Source organism: Chlamydotis macqueenii, chromosome 13, assembly GCF_036417535.1.
Source record: "Chlamydotis macqueenii isolate bChlMac1 chromosome 13, bChlMac1.mat, whole genome shotgun sequence".
In the NCBI taxonomy this organism is placed as follows: domain Eukaryota; kingdom Metazoa; phylum Chordata; class Aves; order Otidiformes; family Otididae; genus Chlamydotis; species Chlamydotis macqueenii.
Window position 1 is genome coordinate 14,094,127 of NC_141568.1, and position 22,347 is coordinate 14,116,473.

Genomic DNA, 22,347 nt, shown 5'->3' on the forward strand with positions numbered 1-22,347 from the left:
CGGCTGGGGCAGAGGTGTTGGCGCTCGTGCTGCAGGCTGGTGCTGCAGGAGGTGTGGAGAAAGGGGCTGAAGGACCATGGGGACGGCCAGCCACAGTCTGGCCAGGCCCATTCCCAGCTGGGGCAGGAGGAGGAGAAGCCGTCGCTGCTGTAAACCCAAAGGTACCCGCTCAACTCGTGCTGGGGTGTTGCTCTGTTGCGGGCAGGAAGGTGCTGCTCTGGGGCTTGGTTGGGACAGCAGCAAAGCGAAGGCCAAAGCCAAACATCAGTGACCATGAACCTGACACCTTGGAGCTGTGAGAGGGACCGAGGGTGCAGGCAGCCCCAGGTGAGCAGGAGGGGTGGGTACGGTGTCCCCCAGGCAGCGTTTACTGGGACTGGGTGCCACGCGGCTCCCTGCAGATGTCACCGGGCTGTCCCTGGCATAGTGAGGGCACCACAGCATGGACAAGGTGGGAACCAAGAGGGCCAGGCGAGGCTCGTTGCATCAGGCCACCACCCTAGTCTTGCTGCCCAGGACAGCCTGGACATGTGTGTGGGACAGGGATGTGCAGGGGGAGGGATGAGCTGTAGTGTCCCTCCAAACCCCCTGTTCCTCCCCACCATGGGCCTTGCAGGGGTCACCCAGCGCAGCCGTGAAGCCGTGATCTGCGCCATGGGCAAGGGTGCTGCACGTGCAGGGCTGGCGTCCTCACCCGTGTGCGGCTGTGGGGGCCAACGTGCCCCCTTCTCCCAGGGGACCTACAGGGCTGCTCATGGGGCTCGTGCTGGTCCACAACGGGACAGGGCGATGGGGCTGGTGGGGGACATGCCTGCCCGTCCCGCAGCACTGGGGCTGTTTGCTGTCCTGGAGGCAGCTGTCCCCTGCAGCAGCTGGGGTCCAGCGCCTGTGGTGATGCAAACCAGGGACAAGGGGGTGCTTTCTAGAAAAGGTTTTACTGTCCGTTGCAATATATTAATTGATGATGCATAATTCGATAAAACAATTTAAAAACCCCACCTGTTTGGAAGGAGAGGGGTGGGAGGCCAGGGGGTTTGGAGGGACAGCGCCGGGTGGGAGCAGGCACCGCAGCAGGGCTCCCGGGAATGCGGGTGGTGGGAGAGGGCAGCGGGCAGCCCCGCTCTGCCCCTGCCCACCGGCCCTGGCATCGCCCCGGTGCCCACAATCAGCCCGGCTGCGTGGAAACCCGGCCAGCCACCACGGGTGGCACGGGACCCCGCAGCTATAGGGTGAGGAGGGTGCCGTCCTCCCGCTCACTGCCCCGGCCCGGGCTGCCATCGTGGCTGCCGAGGGACTGCAGGGAGCCCCGCGAGCTGTGCGGGGACAGGCTCTGCTGAAGGGGTCCGTCCACGGGGCCCCCGTTGGGGCAGCCCCCGGGGATGTAGTGGGACGTGCTGTCGCTCTCGATGACCAGGTCGCCCTCCTCGTCGCTCTCGGCCGTGCTGTAGTTGCTCAGGTACTGCGAGGCTGGGCTGGGGGTCTGCTGGCTGGGGGTGCTGTCCGTGGACATGCCCGAGCTGCCCGAGGCCTTGCTGCTGCGGATGACGTTGTTGCGCTGGTTGGCCGGCTTGACGGTGATGATGAGGTTGTGGCTGTTGGCCACCATCATGTCTGTCACCTGGTCCAGGGACTTGCCGGCCACATCGATGCCATTGACCTCCAGGATCTCGTCGCTCACCGCCAGCAGGCCCGTGCTCTCGGCCAAGCCGCCCTTCACCAGGCGGGAGATGAAGATGCCGGGCACCTTCTCAACACCCTGTGGGGCCACGCGCACGCTGACGCCGTCGCGGATGTAGAAACCCAGTGGCTTGTCGGAGCCGTGCTTGTGGAGCCGCACACGGCGGTGGGTCTCGGGCAGGATGTCCACGTCAATGATGGAGGAGATCTGGCGGAAGTCCTGGGGCATGCCGATGAGGAGGTGAGGCTTGGCCCGGTAGTGCACAGGGCGCAGCAGCCCCTTCTTCTTCCGCTGCAAGGAGTTTGAGGCGAAGACGCTGGCGTCAGACTCTGCTGTAGGGAGCAAGGGAGGACACGGGTCAGGCACCGCAGCCGCCCGAGGACAGAATGGCATGCCCTTGGCCCCAGGTGTCTGGGGAGTCGGCGGGAGAAGTGCCCTGCTCACGAGTCTCACCGGCTTTTCCTCCCTGGAACATCACCCCGGCTTTTCCTGCAGCCTGTCTCCACCGGGCCCATCTCCTGGGATTACCCAGCATACACGAGGCCAGGATTAGTGGGATCGAGGCAGTGATTCAGCCTTAATCACACTTTAAGCCAAACTCTGCAGTTTAACACTAGAGCTGCCAGCTCGGGAGCCATGGCTGTGCTCCAGTTTGGGGTTCGGGAGAGGGAGCCCCCTCCTGCATAAGGGGGTGCTGTGGGGGCTGCCAGTTCCCTGAGGGTGAGTCCAGCCCCATGAGACAGCACCAGAGTCCCTTGTCCCTGCTGGAGCAGGGCCACCGCTGGCACAGGATGGAGGTGGCCACAGCTGTGTCCCGCAGAGCCCTGCCATCCCCAAGGATGGAGATTCCTCACCTCCTGGAGACCTATCCCAGGGCTGCAGCATCCCCGGGGCCCCTAAACATCCCAAACGGTGACCTGTGCTGTTGTCTCTTACTCCACCATCTGGCTCCACCACACAGGATTTGACTCCATACTCCCTGACTCTGCCCTGGGGCAGCTCTGCCTCATCTCCTCCTTGGCTGCATCCACTGGGTGCTGGGGAGCATCCCCTGGGCCCTCTCTGGTTTCTCCCCATCGTTTTCCACAGGGGAGCCCACATCTGGATGCTGCACTACCGGTGCATTCCCCACAGTGTCCCCCACCAGCCCCCAGACCCTGCTGCAGCCGCAGGGGCACTGAGGATGCCCCCAAGCCCAGGAGACGGGGGGTTTCTCCCCAGCCAAGCCAGCCTGCCAGGGCTCCTGGGTTATAAATATCTCCCTGCACACACAGCCTGGCGTATTTTTAGCTCGGGGAAGGGCGGCGGAGGCTTTCCCACAGCTATTTCAGCACACGGCTCCTCTCCAAGGGGCGCAGAGTGGCTGAGCCAGGCAGGTCCAGCACCCCATGGATAAGCCTACCGGCAGCCCCAGGGATGTGCTGGGCTTTTCCCAGCTTTTCCCATGAGCCAAGCCCAGCCAAGGAGAGCCAGCGCTGCCTTCCGCAGCCAGGCTGCCCCTTGGGGACAGCTTCACCCGATAGGGTGACAGCACAGAGAGGAACCAAGAAGTTGCAGCCTTTGCTTTTTGACCCCCTGCAGCAGGACTGGCTGCCGCGGAGCCCACCCATGGGTGCGCACCTACAGACACATGCATGTGCAAGGCTCCCCGCTCTCGGCGTGTGAGAGAGGCTCTGCAGCCAGATTCCTCACCGACCCGGACTGGTTCGACGACAGCCCAGCCCCAGGATGACCTGGATCCATTTTAAATCAACTGTGACTCACCCAGGGCATGCTCCCGGCCTCTCCGCACACCTCCCGTGGTGCTGCTGGCCCTGTGGCCCCTCTCCCACAGGCACGGCCGGGTTCCTGGGCTCACTAGCGCTGCCCCCTTGCCCTCCTTATCGTGCTCCCCGTGGTGCCGGGGCTGTGGCTGCCCGCACTCCACACCGTGCCAGCTCTGCACGGTCACCCATGGGCTCTCACAGGCTTTTCGCAGCAGCGGACAATGTGGCTCTGGGAGCGGGAGCAATGCTCCCGCGGCAGCCCGGGCACACCCAGCCCCACGCCGGTTCCCCGTGCCGCAGCCTGGGTCCAGGCATTGGTTCAGGAGCAGAGGATGGTTTGGTGCCAGCAGCAGAGCCCCTGAGCACATCGTGGGCTCCAGCTCTCTCCTGCCCTCAGCCTAGATCACCGCTGCTGGGCCCTGTGCCGCACGGCCCCAGAGGAAACGCATCCCACACCGCCCTGATGCAGGAGCCCAGGAAAACCAGCGCGGCAGCTGGGGCTGGCCATCAGCATCACCCTTCGCGCAGGGACTTTGCACCAACAACATGAGCTGGAAACACGGGGTCGCTCTGGACACTGTGCTGGGCAACTGGGGCTTTTAGATTTGGCTCCGGCTTTGGGCGCTGTTGCTTCGTGGTGCTACTGAAGAGAAAGCCTCAGTGCCACTACATCGAGTGGAAGGGGATGGGCTCGTCTCCATCTCCCCGGCAAAGAGGAGACACGCTCGGGGTGTTTGGCACCGGGAGGCTTTCATCCTCGCCGGGATGCTGCTATCATTTGGCACTCCTGCGCGAGGAAGCTGCTCTCTGGGAACACGCCACTGTGGTCAGGGCGAGCCCCTGGGCTGCCAGGGAGGAAATGAGCCTCCTCCCACCACCAAAAGCTCGGTGGCACCTGGCACCCCAACAGCTCTGCCAAAACGATGCTGCCACCGCCTCAGGGCAGGGAGCCGATGAGGCTCCCAGCGCGGCACTCTTGGGAGCAACACTGTTTTTTCCGGGAGCCCACGCAAGCCTGGGTGGAAAATGCGACTTCAAAGGGGTGAATCGCGAAGATTTGCCTTTGCTCGCCAGGGCACGTGGGGCTGGGCTGGGGTGGGTGCCCCTTGGCGTGGGGAAGGGCTGCCAGCAAGAGCCTGCACGCATGCCACGGCCCCAGCATGGCTCCGGGAGCCTCCTGGTGCCGCCACCTCTGCATCCGTCCACCAACGCAGTGGATGGAGGGTACGTGACCAGCCACCCCCGCCGGTGGCACAGCCCAAATGTGGAACCAGCGATACCAAGGGACGCGGCTCATCTCTCACGATGGGGAGGACGGATCTGGTGCCCTTCTCTGGCTCCCGCTTACCCTTCTTCTGGATGATGACCCTGAGGAGGGGGTTGGCGGAGGACAGGGCTTTGTGGTAGTTGTCGTCGTTGTTGATGGGCAGGAGGTCGCCGTGAACGTCCGTGTAGCCCAGGAGCACATCCACCCGTGGGATCTGGTGCACCGTCTGCAGCAGGCGGTAGAAGTCCTGGAAGCTACCGGCACTGGAGCGCTTCATGGCAAAGCGACGAAATTCGGCATCAAACTGGGGAGGAGGATGAAGAGGAAGAAGAGGGTGAGGCTGGGCAGGACTGGCTCCAGCTGGCAGGACCAATGCAGGCAGGACACCGCACAGAGCTGCCTGGGAGCAGGCAGAGCCGGGCACCACCGGCTCCAGAGCCCTGGCAGCACCAAGGCAGCGGCACCGATCGGCCGGAGCCCATCCCAGATGCAAAATAAAAGGAGCGGAGCCATCCTCCTGCCCAAACACCAAAGTGACGAGGTGGAGAGGTGCCCATGAGGCAGAGGAAGGACCCTGGGCCATACTGTCAGCCACGGCGGGTACCGTGCTGCCGGGAGGCCCTTCCCTGCGACACGGGCGCTGCCGTAGTGCCTGCTGAGCAACAGCGTTAATTATCACCTGCTTCAGTCACGACGGAGGGGAAGCCAATTAAGAACAGGCTGAGGAGCGCGCTGCTCGAGGGGGATCGTGCCCCAGCACCCCGGGAAGGAGGGCACCGCACCTGCTGGCGGTCCTGGGCGAGGGCACAGCTGGACAGGGGTGCAGCGGGGGAGTGCGCACATCTGGGGGAGTGCAGGGCTGGGTGGGTGGGCACAGCTGGGTGAGGATGCACACCTGGGTGAAAGTGCATTAGGTGAGCGCACACATCTGGGGGAGACCACATCTGGGCCAGTGCACAGGGCAGAGGGTTGACCCCTTCTTGGGGGGGGGGGGCGCGCAGCTGGGTGACAGCGTTGCCGAGGCCGTGCATGCCCCGCTGAGCTGCACATCTGGGCTCGGGGCGCACCCGGGGCTGACCGCGCACCCGGCACGCTCCGCATCGGCGGGGCCGCCCCGCACCCCGCGGCTGCCGGCACTGCGCACCGGCGAGGCCGCGCACTGGGCAGCGCTCCCCGGGGAGGCTCCCACGGCCGGTGCCGGGCGGGCCCGGGGCAGCTCACGGTGGCGGGAGGCGGCGGGGGCCGGGCCGGGTCCGGGGAGGTGCCGAGCAGCACCGCAGCGCAGGGGAGGGCCCGCACAGCCCGGCTCCGGTGCGCGGTGCCGCCCCACGTGTGCTGCCAGGCGCGGGGGGGGACGGCGCGCCCGGCGGTCACCCGGTGGTGACGGTGCCGGTACCGGTGTCGGTGCCGGTGCCGGTGGGCGCTTACCTTGCTCTTGACCTCGATGACGGGCTCGGCGGCGCGCGCCGGCGGGCGGTGGTGCTTGGCCATGCTGCGGGCCGGGCCGGGCCGCGGGGCCGCGCCGCCGCCACCGCCGCTCCCGCGGCCACGGGGGATTTGCACCGGCCGTGACGTCACCGGCGAGCAGGCCGGGCGCCGCCGCGCCATTGGCTCAGGCGGGGCCGGAGGGCGGGGCCGGGGGGGTTGCTGACAACGTCGCCGTGGTAACGCGGGCGGGGCCGGGCGGGTGGCAGGACACCCACTCAAGCCCCCCGGGCACGGGTGGGCTCCGCCGTGACCCCGAGGGTCCCGTGGCTCCCGGGAACCCCGTTACCGGCACAATTAAACCCAACGGGGGCGGGCGCCCAGCCCCCCGCGGGGGCTGCGGGGCCCGCATGCGTGGCCGCCATCCCCACGCGTGTCACTGGTGGGAGCCGCCGGTTCCCCTCGGGGCTCAGCCCCACGCCGCCGCAGGGTCCCGCTCCCCGCCGCCACGAGTGCGGTGGATTTTTGGCAGAGGGCCGGCAGGCCGCCCCGCCATCCCCGGCAGCGCGGGACAATATTCAGCCTGGCCTGCGACACGCTGCCACGCTGCTTCTTTCCGTCCTCCTGATTACACCGTCCCTCCGGTTTTCCAGCAGGAAAATTTCATTATGGCTCCGGAGCAGTGCGGGCCGGGGAAGGTTGGTCATTTCCAGGACGAGTTGCTTTACCAAGAGGGGAACCGCTCGTCTTCGCCAGGTGTACGGCAAAGCGCCAGTGTGGCTGTGGCCGTCCCAGTGCCGGGCTGGCAGGACGTGCTGGCAGAGCACACATGGAATAGTTTGGGTTGGAAGGGACCTTCAAAGGTCATCTGGTCCAACCCCCCCCTGCAAGGAGCAGGGAATCTCCTCAGGTGCTGCCGGGTTGTGTCTGCGGGCGATGCCCTCGGGATGCGTCTCGGGCAGAACTGGCTCTGACCAGGCACCGAAATGCTCAAAGCCGTGCAGGCAGCCCCTTCCCCGCAGCCCCCTGTGTGATGCTGGAGCACACTGCCAGCTCCCTGCCTGCCCGTGGGCTGCCTGCACCGGGCTCGTCAACCCCTGCGCCCAAACGAGACTAAAATCATGTTCGCGGACTCCAGGGCAGCTGCCACACCAGCCGAAGGGGCCGTGACAGCGGCACCATGAAACACACTTTGAAAGCCAGACACCTCAGAAGCGCAATGCTTCCTACAGAATAAACACATTGAACTAAATCCTGAGAATCAGCCCGGCTTGTCTGGATCACGCTGTTCTCTGATCCTTGCCCGTGGAGCAACCTTTGGACGGCACAAAATTGCATCAGACCCCGGCATCGCCACGGCGCTGGGCCCGTGTAAGCCGGCCTGTGGCTCCTGGCAGGCTCTTCCCCTGCGTCACCGCACCTGGGCGAGCAAAGGGAGCGTGCCAGGCTGCCACGCCGCAGGACACCTCCTCGCCTACCGGCAAATTCTCTGCTGCTGCTATGCCGAGAGATTGCCAGGCAGCGAAAATGAGCCTGACCGCACACAGAGCTGTAAACTCATCAGCAATTTCCAGCCCCCCCCCCTTTTTTTTTTTAAACAGAGTAATTGTGTTGAGGTCAGAGAGATAATCCTGATTTACACCAAGGTTAATGTTTACGCAGGCACCAGTGACAAAAGAAGCTTGCAGCCCTTCATCTCCAATTTTGGTAAATCAGTTAATTGTTCAGCAGGAGGGTGGGGATGACACGCTGGTCACGCCTTCTGTTTCACCTCACGGTCTGCGGCTACAGCGTGAGACCTAAGCTAAGCAGACGGTATCGGGGCAGGTGTTTGTTTTGCCACAAGCTGTGGATCAGCACGTGCTACCAAACATCCAGATGTGTCAACCGACTTCAGATCCACCAGTTCTTGGCTGCTTTGGGGCAAGGGCAGCGAGGGGCTGGCTCTCCAGGAGAGCTCCACACCCCCGGACTTGGAGGGGGGCTGCCAAGGTTCAGCATCACAGAAACATTCAGGTTGGTGGACGCTTTGGGAGGTGGCTGCTCCACCCCCTGCTCAAAGCCAGATCGGCACTGGGTTCAGATGAGGTTGTCCAGCATGTTCCCATGAGCTGGTTTTCCCAGCAATCTCCTAGGACAGGAGATGGGCAGCTCAGGTGAGCTCTGCCATCCTTGTCTGTGATGGGGGCAGAAAACACAGGAGTTTGAGCTCAAGGCAAGATTGGTGCTGTGACTACAGCTGCTCACTTGGTCCACGGGCCAGCAACGGCACAGGCAGTCCCAGCAAAATGCCCATGCAGAGCTTGAGAACCTGGTTTGATATCGATATCTGCACAGTTCTACCTTGTTCCTGCCACCCACGGGAGCCCCCTGCACACTCCGAGCAAGGGCTGCAACCCAGCGAGCAAACAGTCACCTTGTCCTTAACGGGGGACATTAGCAAGGGCGGCCTTGGACACTGCATTTGTTTTTCCCTCTTCCACTGCCGTCAGGAGCTGGGGGACGCAGATCACGATGCCTGCCAGCAGAGCAAGAGCGGCAGACAGCTCTGACAGCATCTCCTCGGCTTGGTGGGGACACAGAGCTGAGGCTGGGGAGGGAAAGCCCACCGGAGCGCTGCGCCTGCTCAGGGACAGTCAAGGGCAAGGCAGGCGAGGAGCGCAGACGCAGCTCTGAAACCATTCCTGCAGCCGCTGGTGCTCGCTGTAGGGAGGGATGCAACACAGGAAGGGGCTCTGCCGGTGTTTGCCGCCCTCGCAAGGATGAACCCCGGCGGCCACAGAGGGTTCGTCGGACCAGGCGTAGGCTCAGTTCATATCTTCGTGATTTTATTTTGTCGGCTCCCAAGGCAGCGATGCCCTGTGGCGCAGCTCTTCCCTGGGAAGCTGCGAGGTGATGCATCCCTGTGGCAGGGTGTCTTTTCTGGTTGCAAAATCTGGTAGAGGCTGTAAACTCATCCATGCCTTTGGGCAACAGGCTGCCAATGAACACTGAGCAGCTAATGAAACATGCGGAGTAAATACGTGGTGCTGACAGATAGTTAAAACTGACTTCCCACATTCCTACGATCTTGTTTTAAAGTGCGCTCAAACCCCCTCCTGGTGCATCAGGATCATTGCCACCGGTTTCCCCAGCGCCGGATCACATCTCAGAGGAGGACAGGTGTGGAGAGGAGGACTCAGAAGCTGCTCTTCCACATTTTGATGTGGGTTTTTTTTTCGTTGTCAGGGATAATTTCTTAAATTATCACCTTTCCCCAGCACCCCTGCACAGTTCTTTTCGCCCCACGCAGAAGCGTGGTATGTCGTGGCCCCACAGACTCGGAACAAACCTGCCGAGGTACCGGTGACATATCCGAATGACAAACGGCGATGTCAGCCGGGGGCCCGCGGGGAGCCGTGCTGCTCCTGCGGGCGAAGGGGAAGAGCGCAGCCAGCGATTTTGGACGGTTTGGGCTGGATGGGACCTTAAAAACCACCCAGTTCCACCCCTCTGCCCTGGGCGGGGACACCTTCCGCCAGACCGGGCCGCTCAGAGCCACGTCCAACGGCCTTGAACCCTTCCAGGGATGGGGCATCCGCAGCTTCTCTGGGCAACCTGTGCCACTGCCTCGCCGCCCTCACAGGGAAGAATCCCTAAAGCTGGCGTTGCTGTCGGAGCGGGCAGGCGGGACGCGGAACGGGGTCTGAAGGAGAAGACCGGTTACACGGCCCCCGCGCCGCAATTGCCGCCAGCCCGTCACGGCCCCGGCCCGCGGAGAGGGGGGTGGCCTCACGGTCGCCATGGTGACGCCGGGCCGTGCGCTGGAGCCCCGCCCCTCACTCGGCACCGCCCAACCCGCCCCTCCACCGCATGCGCGGCTCCTTCCCATTGGCTCACGTCGCAGCGCCCCCTCCCTCGCTACCCTCGGAGCCAATCAGCTGCAGCCACCGCGTCCCTGCAGCGGGGCGGGGCGCGGCGGGCGCCTATAAAGGGGTCGGGGCGGGCGGGAGCGGCAGTCGGTCGGTGCTCCACGTTCGTTATGGAGGAGTCGCTGTCGCTGCTCGTCCGCAGCCCCACGCAGCGGCACCCCGACCTGCGCCTCCGCGCCGCCCCGGCATGGACCGTGCGCCGCCTCAAGGCCGAGCTGCGCCGCCTTGTACCGGACGCACCGGTGAGTGCGCGACCTCCTCTCCTCCCTCTTTTCTTCAGCGCCCGCCGCCGTTGTTGGGGGGGGTGTGGGAGAGGACCACATGCAGCCCTGGCCCGGGATGTCCCGCACCCGATTGCATCAGCTGGCGGGGAGGGGCGGCGGCGGCCACGCTGGGTTTCTGGTCCGGCCGCTCCGTTAAATATTAACCGGGGCTTGCGGGGTGGGGAGGGGGCCGAGGTACCTTTGAGATTTGGGGTTTTTTTTTTTTGAAAAGTTTTTCCCCATTGAGCAAGGAGCAGCCCAGCCCGCGCATAGCAAGGCGGCTGGGTTTGTGGAAATGTTTGAAAATGCACAAGTTTGGCTTCCTTTGGAGCCCGGCCAGCCGGCGCCGCAGAAGCTGGGCGAGCGTTTGCGCGGCTGAGCTGCGCCGCACCCCACGGGCCGTGTTTCAGGAGGAGGAGGATGACTTTTTGGCCTCGCTTTCCCCCGGAGCGGGGCGGTTGCTCAGGAGGAAGAGCAGCGAGCTGTCCGTGCCCGCTGAGGTGCGGTGGGAAGGCTCCAGGTGAGCAGCTGCTGGCACCCATCTGACGGGGGCAGCGGGTTTGCGGCACCACCTCTGGGTGAGATGGTGCTCCGCACCTCTCCAAGAAGCACAAATGTTGTTGGGACTGTAAAAGAGACAACATATAACAAAGGTTTTTTTTAAGTTTTTTTTTTTTTTGCCAAGGCAGAGCTCTACATTCTCCTGCTGATTCATACCTCAGTGTTAGTAATCCTGCTCTTCTTAATTCTCATCTCAGGTGAATTTGGATGTGCACAATCCCTGTGCCTGTAAGGTGCTTCCAGCTGTGTGCCTCTGTCCATCCGGCTGCAAGCTGTGTCAGTTAATGCTTTCATGTGCTTGGCAGAGCATGTCATCCTGTTCTTTGTCTTCTTTCTTCAAAGCCTGAAGAGGACCAAAAGCTGATTTATGCTGGGAAGCTGCTGCTGGATCATCATTATCTGAGACAGTTGCTGCCAGAGGTATATATAAAAAAAATATGCTGTACTGAAACATATAAAGAGAAGCAATATTTTTAAACTCTCTTCTGTTACGTTTTAGCACGGGGAGTTGCATGCTCTTCATTTGGTGTACAACTTCAAGACTCCTGCAAACAAGCAAGAAACCAACGCAGAGGTACTTGCACAAGTTAACATGCTGCTCTGAATCTTGTGACCGAAAGTGGGAAGTGCTGAATGGCTATTTTAAAGTTCACTGCTGCAGCTTTTTGCTGCCAGTGCAATGGCAGTATTACTTTGTGGTAATTTGTTTAGGAATGTGAGAATGTACTTAGATTAAGCTGAGTAAAAAAAATCGACTCATCAGTAAAGAATCTCATGGCATCTGTTAAAAAAAATATCGAAACTCTAATCTAGTTGTAACATCCTGCTCAGAGGAGAAATGCTGTCTGGTAAATTCAGTTTTATTAAATAGGATATGACTTGTCATGTTCCAGGTGATTTTGGACAGAAGCTGTGCTGGTGGGCAGGAGACATAGCAGTGACAGAGTGGAAGTGGTTCCAATCTGTAATTGGGGTGTGGGGAAGGAAGAAGGCTGTTAGCTGAAGACACTTTAACTGCTCTCCTTAGTGACTCAGCCTGTAGAGAGGAAGCCAAAGATGAGCCTTACTGCTTGGACTGAATACTTACTGGCATTTAATGCAAATGGCCAAAACCAATTTTTACTTTCAAGTGGATGTGCTAATGTGTCTAGAGGTGTGTTTATATTGCCTGTTATGGGAATTTGAGCTTATCTTACCCATGTCTGGTGTTTGCTAGATGTGAGCCAGCTTTGGTCTGGATATTATACAGATGTATCACTACAAAACTGCTCTTGAATTCTGTGTACAGCAGTTCTTGTATGCAACTACAAACTCAACACAGCTAAAAAGTCAAGCTGTCTTGACTGCAGTTCCCTCTGTTTCTTCCAATTAGTTTTTTAACCAGATGGGACCTTTCTGCATGCGTAAAAATGAATACAGGCATAGATTTGGTGAGAGTTATGAATAACATCAAGTCTGTTTTACACACCAGTCATTTTTAAAGGAGCTTTAAAATACTGATGGGAGGTGCTTGTGGCATGGTGCTCAAGTGCAGTGTAGGTCTGTGGGTAGCGCCTAGAGGTGCTGTGCAGGACAAGGTGTTTGAACTGTGTAGCAGTTATAAAATAAGAGCCTGTTCAGTGTAGCATAACCTTTTTGCATAAGGCTTGTGTAGTGTCCAGAATAAACCTTACTAACTGCATTGCTGCCCCTAGGTTAAGGCTAATCAGCCAAAGTTATCGTCAGAAGTCAGTCAAGAACCATCAGTATCTTCCTCAGATGGTGAAAGACTGAGATGCTCTTCTGGTGGCCAGTCTTCAGCAGAAGCCAGTAACAGGTAAATACAGTTTTTACGTACATGACTAAGACTTTTGAAATGTTGGCTTTGTGTTGGATGCCAGCCCTTTATGCCACACATACTCTCTTAACCCTGTAGAACATGGACCAAGATAGTGAGGATATATAAAAGCTTTAGTGGACACGGTAGAAGCTAAAAGAAAACATGTTGCTCTAGTAACTGAAAATCTTCCCTTTGTTCATGTGGGTAGAGATGCCTGTAATACTTCAGAAGGAAGAATTAATTTTGCATTTGTATGCACAAAATGGCAGCAGCTATTTACCTTGTTCTGTAATAAATGACTCTTGCAGTTTGTCTAGTATTTGCTAACAAATGTATTTAAATTTTGACCAAGGCTTGAAACAACTCGGCATCCCTTCCAAAATGTGGCTCCTGGCTTCTCTGCTTATACAACCTACAGCATGCTTCAGATGTCCTGGTTTCAGCAGATGTATGCAAGACAATATTACATGCAATAGTAAGTTTTCTCTCCAAAACTACCAGTAGAAAGTGTAATACAAGGGAATAGTAGAGAGCTTCTGGCAGTTCTTCCTCTTTAATGGTGGTTGGAAGACTTTCCCATTCATTTATGCTGAATGGTGTGGGAATGTACCTCTGGCTGGTGCTTGGTCTACTGTTTAGGCCAGTGTTTTTGAATGTTGCAAGCTACAGGTCTGACTTTTGATTGGGAGGGCAGGGATCTGTAGAGTAAATGTAGTCCTGCTGATGAGCCTTAGCTCTTCACCATTTTTTGACTGCTTAAAGTTGAATTGTCTGGAAATTAGTGATAAAGGTAAAGCTGAGACTTGTAGTAGCCTTCCAGACTTCTAGATTGCTCTGATTAATTTTTTGTGAGGTATTGAAATTATTGTTCATAAAGTGGAAGGTCTGGCTTGACTTGCTGAAGTCACTATGCAACCGTTTCATGGGTAGAACTAAAACTTTAACCCTTCTGTAGCCTCTAAACTCAATGCTTTTGACTTGCATCTGACTCTGTACTTCAAGATGGACAAATTTTCAGTGCCTGCATGGTATGAAAGGATTTGACTAAGCGTTATTCTGTATTCTGTTCTCTGGTTTCAGCTTGGCTTCTACTGCTGCATCTGCTGATCCATCCCATGTGCAGCGTTCTCAGGAGATACCGGTGGCACCAGTGACACCCCCGGCTCCTCTCCCAGACCCCTTTCCTGCACAAAATCAGCCTGAAAACCAGAATGCTGCTGCCCAGGTTAATGCAGTGGCCAACCAGAACTTGCAGATGAATGCCCAAGGGCGTCCCCTCATGGAGGAAGAGGAAGAGGGTGGCCATCGAGATTGGTTGGACTGGCTCTACTCAGCAACACTGTTCTATGTTTTTGTCAACATTATCTATTTCTACTCCAGTGTCAGCAGATTCCTCCTGGTTATGGGTGGCACTATGCTGATGTATCTGTAAGTGCATGGTATTAACACTTACTGCTGTATTCAGAGATGTTTCACTGAAGTACTGAGCTCTGCACTGTGGTCAGCTTTTGGCAGTTGAGTTTATTGATTCTTGTACCTGGAAAGGGTGAACCACTCCTCTGTCCTGGTATAGCTCAGGATTTAGCAAAAATATAAGTATAGCCTATGTCTAGGTTAAATGAAGAATGGGTGATATTGGGTGATCTTACCTTGTTGTTGAACTAATACTTCTGGTGTGGCTGGCTTTCTTTTTAGAAAACTACTTGAAACCTAAGTAGCTCTCAGTGTAAAACCTGAGCAACTTGGAAGCATAGAGCAGACATGTAGCTTCAGTGTAGTAAATAACAGGTTCTTGTAGGGGAAACAAGTATTTGGAGTTTGGATGTTGGATTAGATGACCTTTAAAGGTGCCTTCCAACCCAAACTGTGCTATGATTCTGTAAGTCTGTTGGGAAGGGGGCCTCACCCCTGCTGTCTAAGTCATGTACCCATGTGGGTACATGGATTCCTGTTGGTAAGTCTAGGAGTTGAAACTGGCACAACTCAAATGATAGCTCTTCTGCCCTCTATGCAGACTTGGAGAGTGAAAGTTAGTTGCTTCATTAAAAGTCCTTAAATTTTATTATTGATTGTTCTAAAGTGTAACTTCAGACAGCTTATATTGTGGGTTATGAGGTGCAGGTGCTGTAGAGATACAGACCTAAGAAGGTCTATAAGGCCTGTTATGTTTGGTGATAGTGCTGTTTTGCATGTTCTTTGTGCCTTGTTTAGGGTGAGTACAGAGTTACCTGGGGTGTATGTAACATGGAAAACAAGGCTCTTTGTGCCTCTAGCAGCATGCTCCACCAGGCTGAGCCCTGATCAAGTAGATAACCTGGATGTCGTGCAGATGCTCAGTCTTCCCCTCCTACCTGATGGTTTGCTGCTGACAGCAGGCTTTGAAAGTGCTTTCAGGATCAGGGCAGAAAGACCTTCATGTGGTGAACTTGCTTTCTGCAGCTCTGAGCAGTCAGGTGTTACTTGAACTGTGTTGGTGTAACAGGAAGGAGTGATGTTTAAGCAGTATTAACAAAAATCTATTGCCTTCCCCAGGCACCATGTTGGATGGCTTCCATTTAGACGAAGACCAGTTCAGCCCTTCCCAGGCAATGTTCCACCTCAAGCTCCTGTAAACCAGGACCAGAACAATAACTTGCAGGTATTGTCTTGCTGTTTTTTAAACCATGAGCATGAAATTCTGAAGTTCTACTTTCAGTTTAGTAATTACATGCAAAAAAACTTTTCTCTAAACTTTGTCAGAAACTGTCTTCCATGGGGGAATAATTGCTAGCCTGAGTCTTCCCTTGGTGTAGCTAATCCCTCTGTTTTACAAAATATTTCAGGCTGCGTGTTATCTCTTAGTGACTTCTGTCCTTTAGGATGTTGTAATGGGGAGTGGTCTGTCAGGCTGAACGGGTTCTGTAGCTGAAGACAGGGTTTAGTACCTCAGTGGTGGGATTTGAGTATATAAAATCTGAGCCTTGCATTTCATGCTGATGATTCTGCTTGTAAGTGAAAGTTAATCAGTTGAAAATACATAAATCATTCACCTGATCTGGTGCTTCGTGTCTGTCCTAAACAGTGTTCTTAGACACACAGCATAAGTTAACTAGTGTGCAGCTTGGTTTTTTGACTTTGTGGTTGTCTGGGGATACTCACAAGTTTTTGTTCTGACAGTGATGTCTGGGTAACAAAACATGCTATTTGACCTGTGGATCTAATGCATTTCTGATATGGTCTTGTCTACAAGATGTCCTTTACTTTGGCAGGCGGGAAATGTGGGCAGAGTGGATGAATCCGAGGCATCTCCTGGTGAGGGACAAGTTTTACAAGAACTGCAGCAGACCAACCCTTCACTTATGAGCACAGCGTGGATTTTCTTCAAGACTTTCTTTGCCTCCCTCCTTCCAGAAGGGCCTGGAGTGACCCGCAACTGACTTGTCACTGGTCTAATTGTCTGAAACTGCAATGGGCTTTAGTCTATCTGAGTGATCGGATACCAACTCCAAGTCAGGAGTGAGGTGGATGGCACTTCCTCTGGCTTTCGCTGACCAATCCAGCAAAGCTGCAAGAAGCCTTAAGTCCTTACAGCCTAGAGACTAAGATGCTTGCCCTCATTCCAAAGAACTTTGTTCTGTAGCATTTATTAGGTACCTATGTAGAGGCTTGGTATTGTAAACTGTGCACTAAATGCACAAGCTCTAAGCAAATGTGCAAAGATGTTAGAGAAGCAAATTGCTGCTTCTGTGCAATGTGATTCCTGTTGGAATGTTTCAAATGCTATTTAAATTACACTGAGTGTAGGATCTCAAAAAAAAAAATGCTAGATATGCATTAGCAGATTTTTTTTAGGAAAGATCTATTGTTAAATTGCTTCAACAATAGCTTAAATTTGCTGTGTAAATATTTTCATGTGAATGATGTCTGGTGTAATTTCCTTGTTGGACAAAGTGGAGGATTAAAGGACAGTGACCTCATGACAGGCAATTCCCTCAGTGGAGTTGCAGGCTAAACTTCATGTTGCCACATTCAGAGAGCTTAAACTCAAGGCTTCACTTTTCCCCTGGCAAGTCATGGGAAAAGAGTAAGTGTTCAACTCTACCTAGCAAGAATTTATGCAAGATGTAAACTTATTCACTGCTTTTGGATGCAAAGTTGAATACAGGCATTAATCTAGTTTAACACATTCTCACTGCAGAGCAACTCTTGTGTTATTTCATTGTTCCCTCTAATTTCTGATATGGTTGAAGACTGATTCCAATAAAATTTGTAGGCATTTATATCCATACTTCTATACACTTGTACAGCAATCAGAAGACTGCCTGTGCAAAGCACAGGATGTGCTCTCACCTTGTTTTTATTGAAAAATCATGATAAATGAGTTGGGATATGAGGGGGAAGGATGCTTGCAGAGCCTTAAACTCAGCTCCTTGCCTAACTGTTCTTCAGCAATGTGCATTTGAAGTGCCTTGGAGATCTTGTAGCTTGTCTGCTCACTGAAAGCTGCTGGCACGAAGGCTGTGGACACCTTGAAGCAGGTAATTCTGCAGGTATTTGGAAAGCTTGGAGTTTGACCCCTTGAGCCCACTGTGGGTGTATTACCTTGGCTTGGGGATTTATTTTGGCTTGAAATGTGCTGTGTAGGGACAACAGCTACTCTTGAAACTTAAAGCTTTTCCTCAGTGCTACCTGCAGCTGTAAAATCTTTGTTTGAGTGACTCATCAGGGCTAGCACGTGTGAGGTGACACAAGCAGTTGTAACAGCCAAACTGGTAATGCTTGATCTTGCTGCTTCAGATCAGACTGATGTTAGACGTGGCTTGGTATTACCTGTAATAGCAAGTTTAATCTCGGTGATGTTTTTTGGCTTTGAACAATTATTTTCTTTCTAAGCCTCTTACCAAGTAATTTTTCTGCCACATTTTCAATTTGCTGGAGATTTGGGGAGGATGGGTAGGACAAAATGGTAAAACTTAATATTTACAGAAGACTTTATTTCTTAGAGTGAAGTAATTTGAGAGGAGGTGAGTTTTGTTTACTTCAGTTATATTATGCATAAGCCTTTGAGGATGTTCTTGGGGATAGTGTCCCCTCTTTCTTGCCTTGCTAGTGGTAAGGCTGCCTGTGCTTAGCACTGTATTTTTGTGGATGATAGATTCTTTTTCTTCAGTGTATTTAATTGTCACTCACTATTTCAGCAATGCACCTACATAAACTGAGATGTGCCCGGGCCCAATCTTGGGAGGAGATGGTATTTATTGGCAGCCAGAAATAAACTGTTTTGGTACTGGTTTAAGCAGCAAGCAGAGTGCTGGATTACTTATGAAACCTCTAATCTGGGAAGGTATCAGAGACAGCAAAACATATTGTTGTCTTGAGGTTTTTGCTACTCCCACAAGCAGGGAGATTGGTTTAAAATTAGCTGAAAAACTAATTAAGCCTAGCTAATGTCACTGGAGGGATGTAGTGAGGCTCCCAGGCTCTAGAGAATGTTTCCTTAATGGCTTAGTGAAGTGTGTACCTCTGTTTGCCATTGGGGTGGAGGGGAGCTGTGACTACAGCAGAGCACACCAGGCAAATATTGTGAAAGTAAACACCATGTAATTCTGCAGAGACAGCTGCCAGCGCCGCACTAGGGCAGGAGCACTGGGAAGTGAGAGCAGTGCTTGGCTGGGGGCTCTGAGCCAGGCTGGTGGTGTGTGGAGCTGGGAGTGGGGGGTGGCCTGAACTCCTGAAATCCCTGACCAGCAAAGGCTTTGGCTTCACCTGAGATGGAAGCAAGAGGGGATGACTGAGGTGTGGGAGCAGTGGAAGGAGCTGAGGCAGCTCAGCCTGGGGAAGGGCAATGTCAGCAGTCTGATATGTAAACAGTGATGGCAAGGAAGGGGATGTGTGCCAGCTGTGTGGGCCTTAAATTACTTGAGGGAATTCAGGTTAGACATTAGGAAAAAATGAGCCTTGAAACTTCCAGAGCAAGGCTACTGAAAGAGCATAGGAATCCCGGAGAGGCTTTTCTGTGAATAATGTGTGCTGGGACAGAAGTGCCAAAGTTGCAGAGAACAGGGACCTCAAGGCTATGGGTTTAGGAAGCCGGGTTTGTCTTGGCTCACACTTCAAGCTGTGTGATTCTGCTGTTGGTTTAAATCCCACTTATGCTTGCAAGCACAGCTGCATGCAAATGTGCCAGTGCAGCACAGCTGCAGCCAGCAGACCTGTGTGCTGAGCAGGGGCTGTGCAGGTGGTGATGGTTCCCAGGGCAAAGTGAGGAGCAGAGTGAAACCAGCTTCTCTGCTGCTTTATCTCCTGAAATCCTCTGGTAGCTTTCCCTGGTTGAGAGCAGGTCTCTGTCCTTTCTGGAAAACAAGTTGAGGGAGAAATGTACTGGCTGTCTTACCTCAGGCATTTTTCTTCTCACTGCAGAAACTCTTAATAAGCTGCTTACTTGAGGAGTCACTGAAGTTGTCACCAAGGGTATGCTCCTGTGCCCTCAACTTGTGGAACATAAATCTCATGAGAATGAGGTTGCTGCTGAGCAGAAGCTGTGTGAGGGGGCTGATTTCCCCTTTTCTCCAGACAGCTGTTTCACTTGTGTGTGTGCTTGTTGTCCATGTTCTCAGCAGCCAGGGACATCCCAATGGTTAGACCCTCCCTCAGGTCTTTGTGCTGTGATCCACTTCTAGCTGTGAGGCTGGTGGGATTTGTGGAGCTGTGCATCCAAAGGGTCTCTCCTCAGAGACATGTCAGGCCAGCTGGAGCTCATTGTGGGACTATTTCTTCCTTGTGTTACCAAACATGCCAGTGGCACCCTCATTGCCTCATCCCAGCCCCTCTGCTTCATAAGAACAGCTCTTGAAATGTCTGGTGCTGTCTGAATATCAAACAGAATGGTATCATACAGGTAAAAACAGGCCTGGTGATCAGCCAGGGTCACAAATGTGTGGTGAGGGACTTGAGGTTGGTTAGTGCTCAGCTGCCTACTGAGGAGGGTTGGACAAATGCTGGGAGATGCTGCTTCTAGGCCCATGTCTTGTGGCTGCTGCTGCAGAGGAACTGCCCAGAATTTCTTATATTAGCACTGAAAGTTATTTGCAGCTTTTTCAGTCTAGATTTGACAGTGCAGAGTCAGTGCTGCAGAAACACAGGTGGCTGCTCTTCCAGGCTTCAACCCAGCTGTCCTTGGCAGCCTCAGCTATCTTGGGCTGACCTCGGGCCACCTCTGTGTGCCAACTTACATTTTGCTTTTTGGAGGTTATGGTACTGGTAGGGAAGCAAAGAAATCAGTTTGGTTTCAGGACAGTTTCATGGAAAACCATCTGAAGCTATTGTTCAGAAACATGGATGGTTTACACTCCCAAGTGACAATCTGTTAAAATCTCACAAGTTAAACACTTGTGTGAGATGGGAGCAGCCAGGTTTGGGCTTGCCCCCCTGCCATCCTAGGGCTGATCTGCTCTGAGTCCTGGAGGTGGTGCTGGAGCCCATCCTGCTGATGGAGCTGTGTGTAGGAAGGCTATCTCAGGAAGCAGCTGCAGGGTAACACTGAACACTTGGGTCAATGCAGCACAAAGATTAATGGCACTGTGGTGTGCCTCTGCTCTGGATTAAGTGGGGAAAAACAATGCCAGTCATAGGACAATCTCCAGCAAGGTGGTGAGCACATGTGTGTCCATGGCCTTTCAGATAAAGCCTTACACAGCAAATATTTATCAAAACATCTTCCAGCATCCTCTTTGCAAGCGCTACACACCAGCTTTGGCATTTAACCTTTCTTTGGCTTATAAAGCCTGCCTTGCCTCCTGCTAGCCAGATTTAACCTTTCCTTGAGTTTATTAAATCTGACCTGCCTCCTGCTAGCCTGACCTTGCATGAGGAGATGGGTAGGCAGCTGCTGTGTCCTTGCTGCCCTGGCCTCTGCCTGGTTACTTCAGGGCAGGAATGCTCGCAGCACCTCCACATTCCTCATGCTTTTGCTATTGTAGGCAGAAAGTCTCCAGCCTTCCTGTTCTTGCTGGAGGTCAATGCCCGGCAGTTCCCTGTCCTTCCTTGCTCTCAAGTCATCTGCCAGCAGCAGCCTCTGAAATGGGGATGGGGCAGGGGAGCTGGCCTGTATCTGGGCTGTGAATGCACTAAATCTACCAGGACTGGCACATTGGCTCTGGGTTCTTGGTCTTTCTGCCTTTATCTACTCTGGGACACCAATGACAAATACCTCTGTATCAAAATGCTCTGGTTTTCCCCTTCCTTTGTGCTGGTATGAATTGCTGCCCTGGGCAGAGCGGGGTGGCTGTGACCTCCTGGGTCCTGCAGTAAATTGGAGTATGTCCTTCCTCTGCTATAAGCTGTGCTGAGGATGCAGACTGATGTGCTTGTGTGACACCCAGCAGCACCACGCTGCTGCCTGCTGTGTGAGGGCACGGCAGTGCCTGGGGTCCCCTCTCCTGCTCTGGCTGCCCCTCACCCCAGCTGGGGTTGGCACACGATGGCCATCAGCTGAAGGATGGAAACCAGAGCTGTTACAAGGTTCAAGCCTCTTAAATTTAAATCCCTTTGTCTGTGCCTTTTGCAGCTTCCCTATAAAGAGCCTGCATAGCCAGGGCAGGGTGTCTGAGACAATGGCGCTGGGCTGCTGTGTGGGAGCTATGCCAGTCAGACGCCTGCTACTTTTATGCTTCCAACATTTAATTGTTCATTAATAATGCAGTATCAGCTTGCAGCAGGCAGCTGTCCCAGGCCACCATGCTGTTCACCTGGAGAAGTCTGGAGGAAGCTTGCAAATGCTCCGTTTCCCTCAACAGGTCAGTGACCGCAAGTGCCTCCTGCGGGCTACCCGAGGCCATTCACTTTCTCAACTCAGGAAGAAAACAGAGTTGGCAGGGTGTGGGACGCCGAATGGTGTGGCTCCCTGGAGGAAATGTGCTCCCCTGGTGTAGGAAGGACAGGCCATTTGCTAGGGAGAGGAGGGAAGGCTGGCACCTTGTCTTGCTCAGGGGGTTGAGTGTGCTCCTGCAGCACTGCCAAGATCTCTCCTTTCCTTCTCCTTCGGTCTGTGCTGGCAAAATGGTTCATGGGAGGTGCTGCAAGCCTTGTTGCTGAAATAACCTCACTGTGTTTAGTCCTGGAGCTTGTTATGGGGTGAGCCCCAGCACCACAAGGAGGATGGGGGGCGAGGCAGAATGTGGCATGCAGGGCAGGTGTGCAAAGGGAGTGAATGTGAACTTGGATTTCTAATTTTTCCCAAATAGCAGCTGAGAGGTGCATGAGAAGCTCTAGCTTAGCAGATTCTTCCCCATCTGGAAGGTGGCAAATCAAATTGGTCCCCAAATCCAGCCAAGAGGCAGAGAGCATCTTGCCCTGTGATCACGGGGCTTTCCAGGGATGTGGGAGATGTGGGTTCACCCAGCAGTAGCAGGAGGGACCTGCTTCCCAGAAGCATGCCTCAGTTTCCCCACAATGTGCCTAAAATCAGTGCAAGGGGGAGCAGTTGTTGAAACAGGGCTTTGCTGGGAAATTGCTGCGGAAATGCAAAATACAGAATACTTCTTTGTGAAGAGCAAATGATGAACTGACAGGAGGCAGAGAGTGAGGCTGCTGCCTTGACTTTATTCCCGCCTCATCTCCATCCCTCTCCAGCTTTCTCCACTTGCCTTGAATCATGCAAGTCCTGAGTTAAAGCAGTCT

The 22,347-nt window shown here is 54.6% G+C and overlaps 2 protein-coding genes across 3 annotated transcripts; one reads left to right on the forward strand and one right to left on the reverse strand.

Moving 5' to 3' along the window:
* Positions 1–916: 916 nt before the first annotated feature.
* PARD6A (par-6 family cell polarity regulator alpha) lies at positions 917–6,256 on the reverse strand. 2 transcript variants are annotated; one of them, XM_086758027.1, is made up of 3 exons: positions 6,140–6,256; positions 4,793–5,015; positions 917–2,007 (listed from the first exon to the last, which is right to left on the reverse strand). In XM_086758027.1, exons 1-3 carry the CDS (start codon positions 6,200–6,202, stop codon positions 1,223–1,225), a joined length of 1,071 nt encoding a protein of 356 aa, XP_086614153.1. In that variant the 5' UTR covers positions 6,203–6,256; the 3' UTR covers positions 917–1,222. The 2 variants fall into 2 exon arrangements, with proteins under 2 accessions (XP_086614153.1, XP_086614152.1); XM_086758026.1 differs by having other exon boundaries at positions 917–2,010.
* Positions 6,257–10,156: 3,900 nt separating this feature from the next.
* Positions 10,157–16,951, forward strand: HERPUD1 (homocysteine inducible ER protein with ubiquitin like domain 1). Its single transcript, XM_086758356.1, has 8 exons — positions 10,157–10,289; positions 11,214–11,291; positions 11,371–11,445; positions 12,566–12,687; positions 13,043–13,165; positions 13,771–14,118; positions 15,223–15,328; positions 15,939–16,951. Exons 1-8 carry the CDS (start codon positions 10,158–10,160, stop codon positions 16,104–16,106), a joined length of 1,152 nt encoding a protein of 383 aa, XP_086614482.1. The 5' UTR covers position 10,157; the 3' UTR covers positions 16,107–16,951.
* Positions 16,952–22,347: the final 5,396 nt, after the last annotated feature.

What these genes read in the sequence shown, in the direction of transcription:
- PARD6A (XM_086758026.1), bottom strand. Translation starts at nt 6,202, where the DNA reads ATGGCCAAGCACCACCGCCCGCCGGCGCGCGCCGCCGAGCCCGTCATC. An exon ending in TCATCGAGGTCAAGAGCAAG is followed by an intron (nt 5,016 to 6,139) that starts GTAAGCGCCCAC and finishes CCTCCTCCCCAG; the next exon opens with TTTGATGCCGAATTTCGTCG. An exon ending in GGTCATCATCCAGAAGAAGG is followed by an intron (nt 2,011 to 4,792) that starts GTAAGCGGGAGC and finishes TGCTCCCTACAG; the next exon opens with CAGAGTCTGACGCCAGCGTC.
- HERPUD1 (XM_086758356.1), top strand. Translation starts at nt 10,158, where the DNA reads ATGGAGGAGTCGCTGTCGCTGCTCGTCCGCAGCCCCACGCAGCGGCAC. An exon ending in GCCTTGTACCGGACGCACCG is followed by an intron (nt 10,290 to 11,213) that starts GTGAGTGCGCGA and finishes CTTTCTTCAAAG; the next exon opens with CCTGAAGAGGACCAAAAGCT. An exon ending in GGCACTATGCTGATGTATCT is followed by an intron (nt 14,119 to 15,222) that starts GTAAGTGCATGG and finishes TGCCTTCCCCAG; the next exon opens with GCACCATGTTGGATGGCTTC.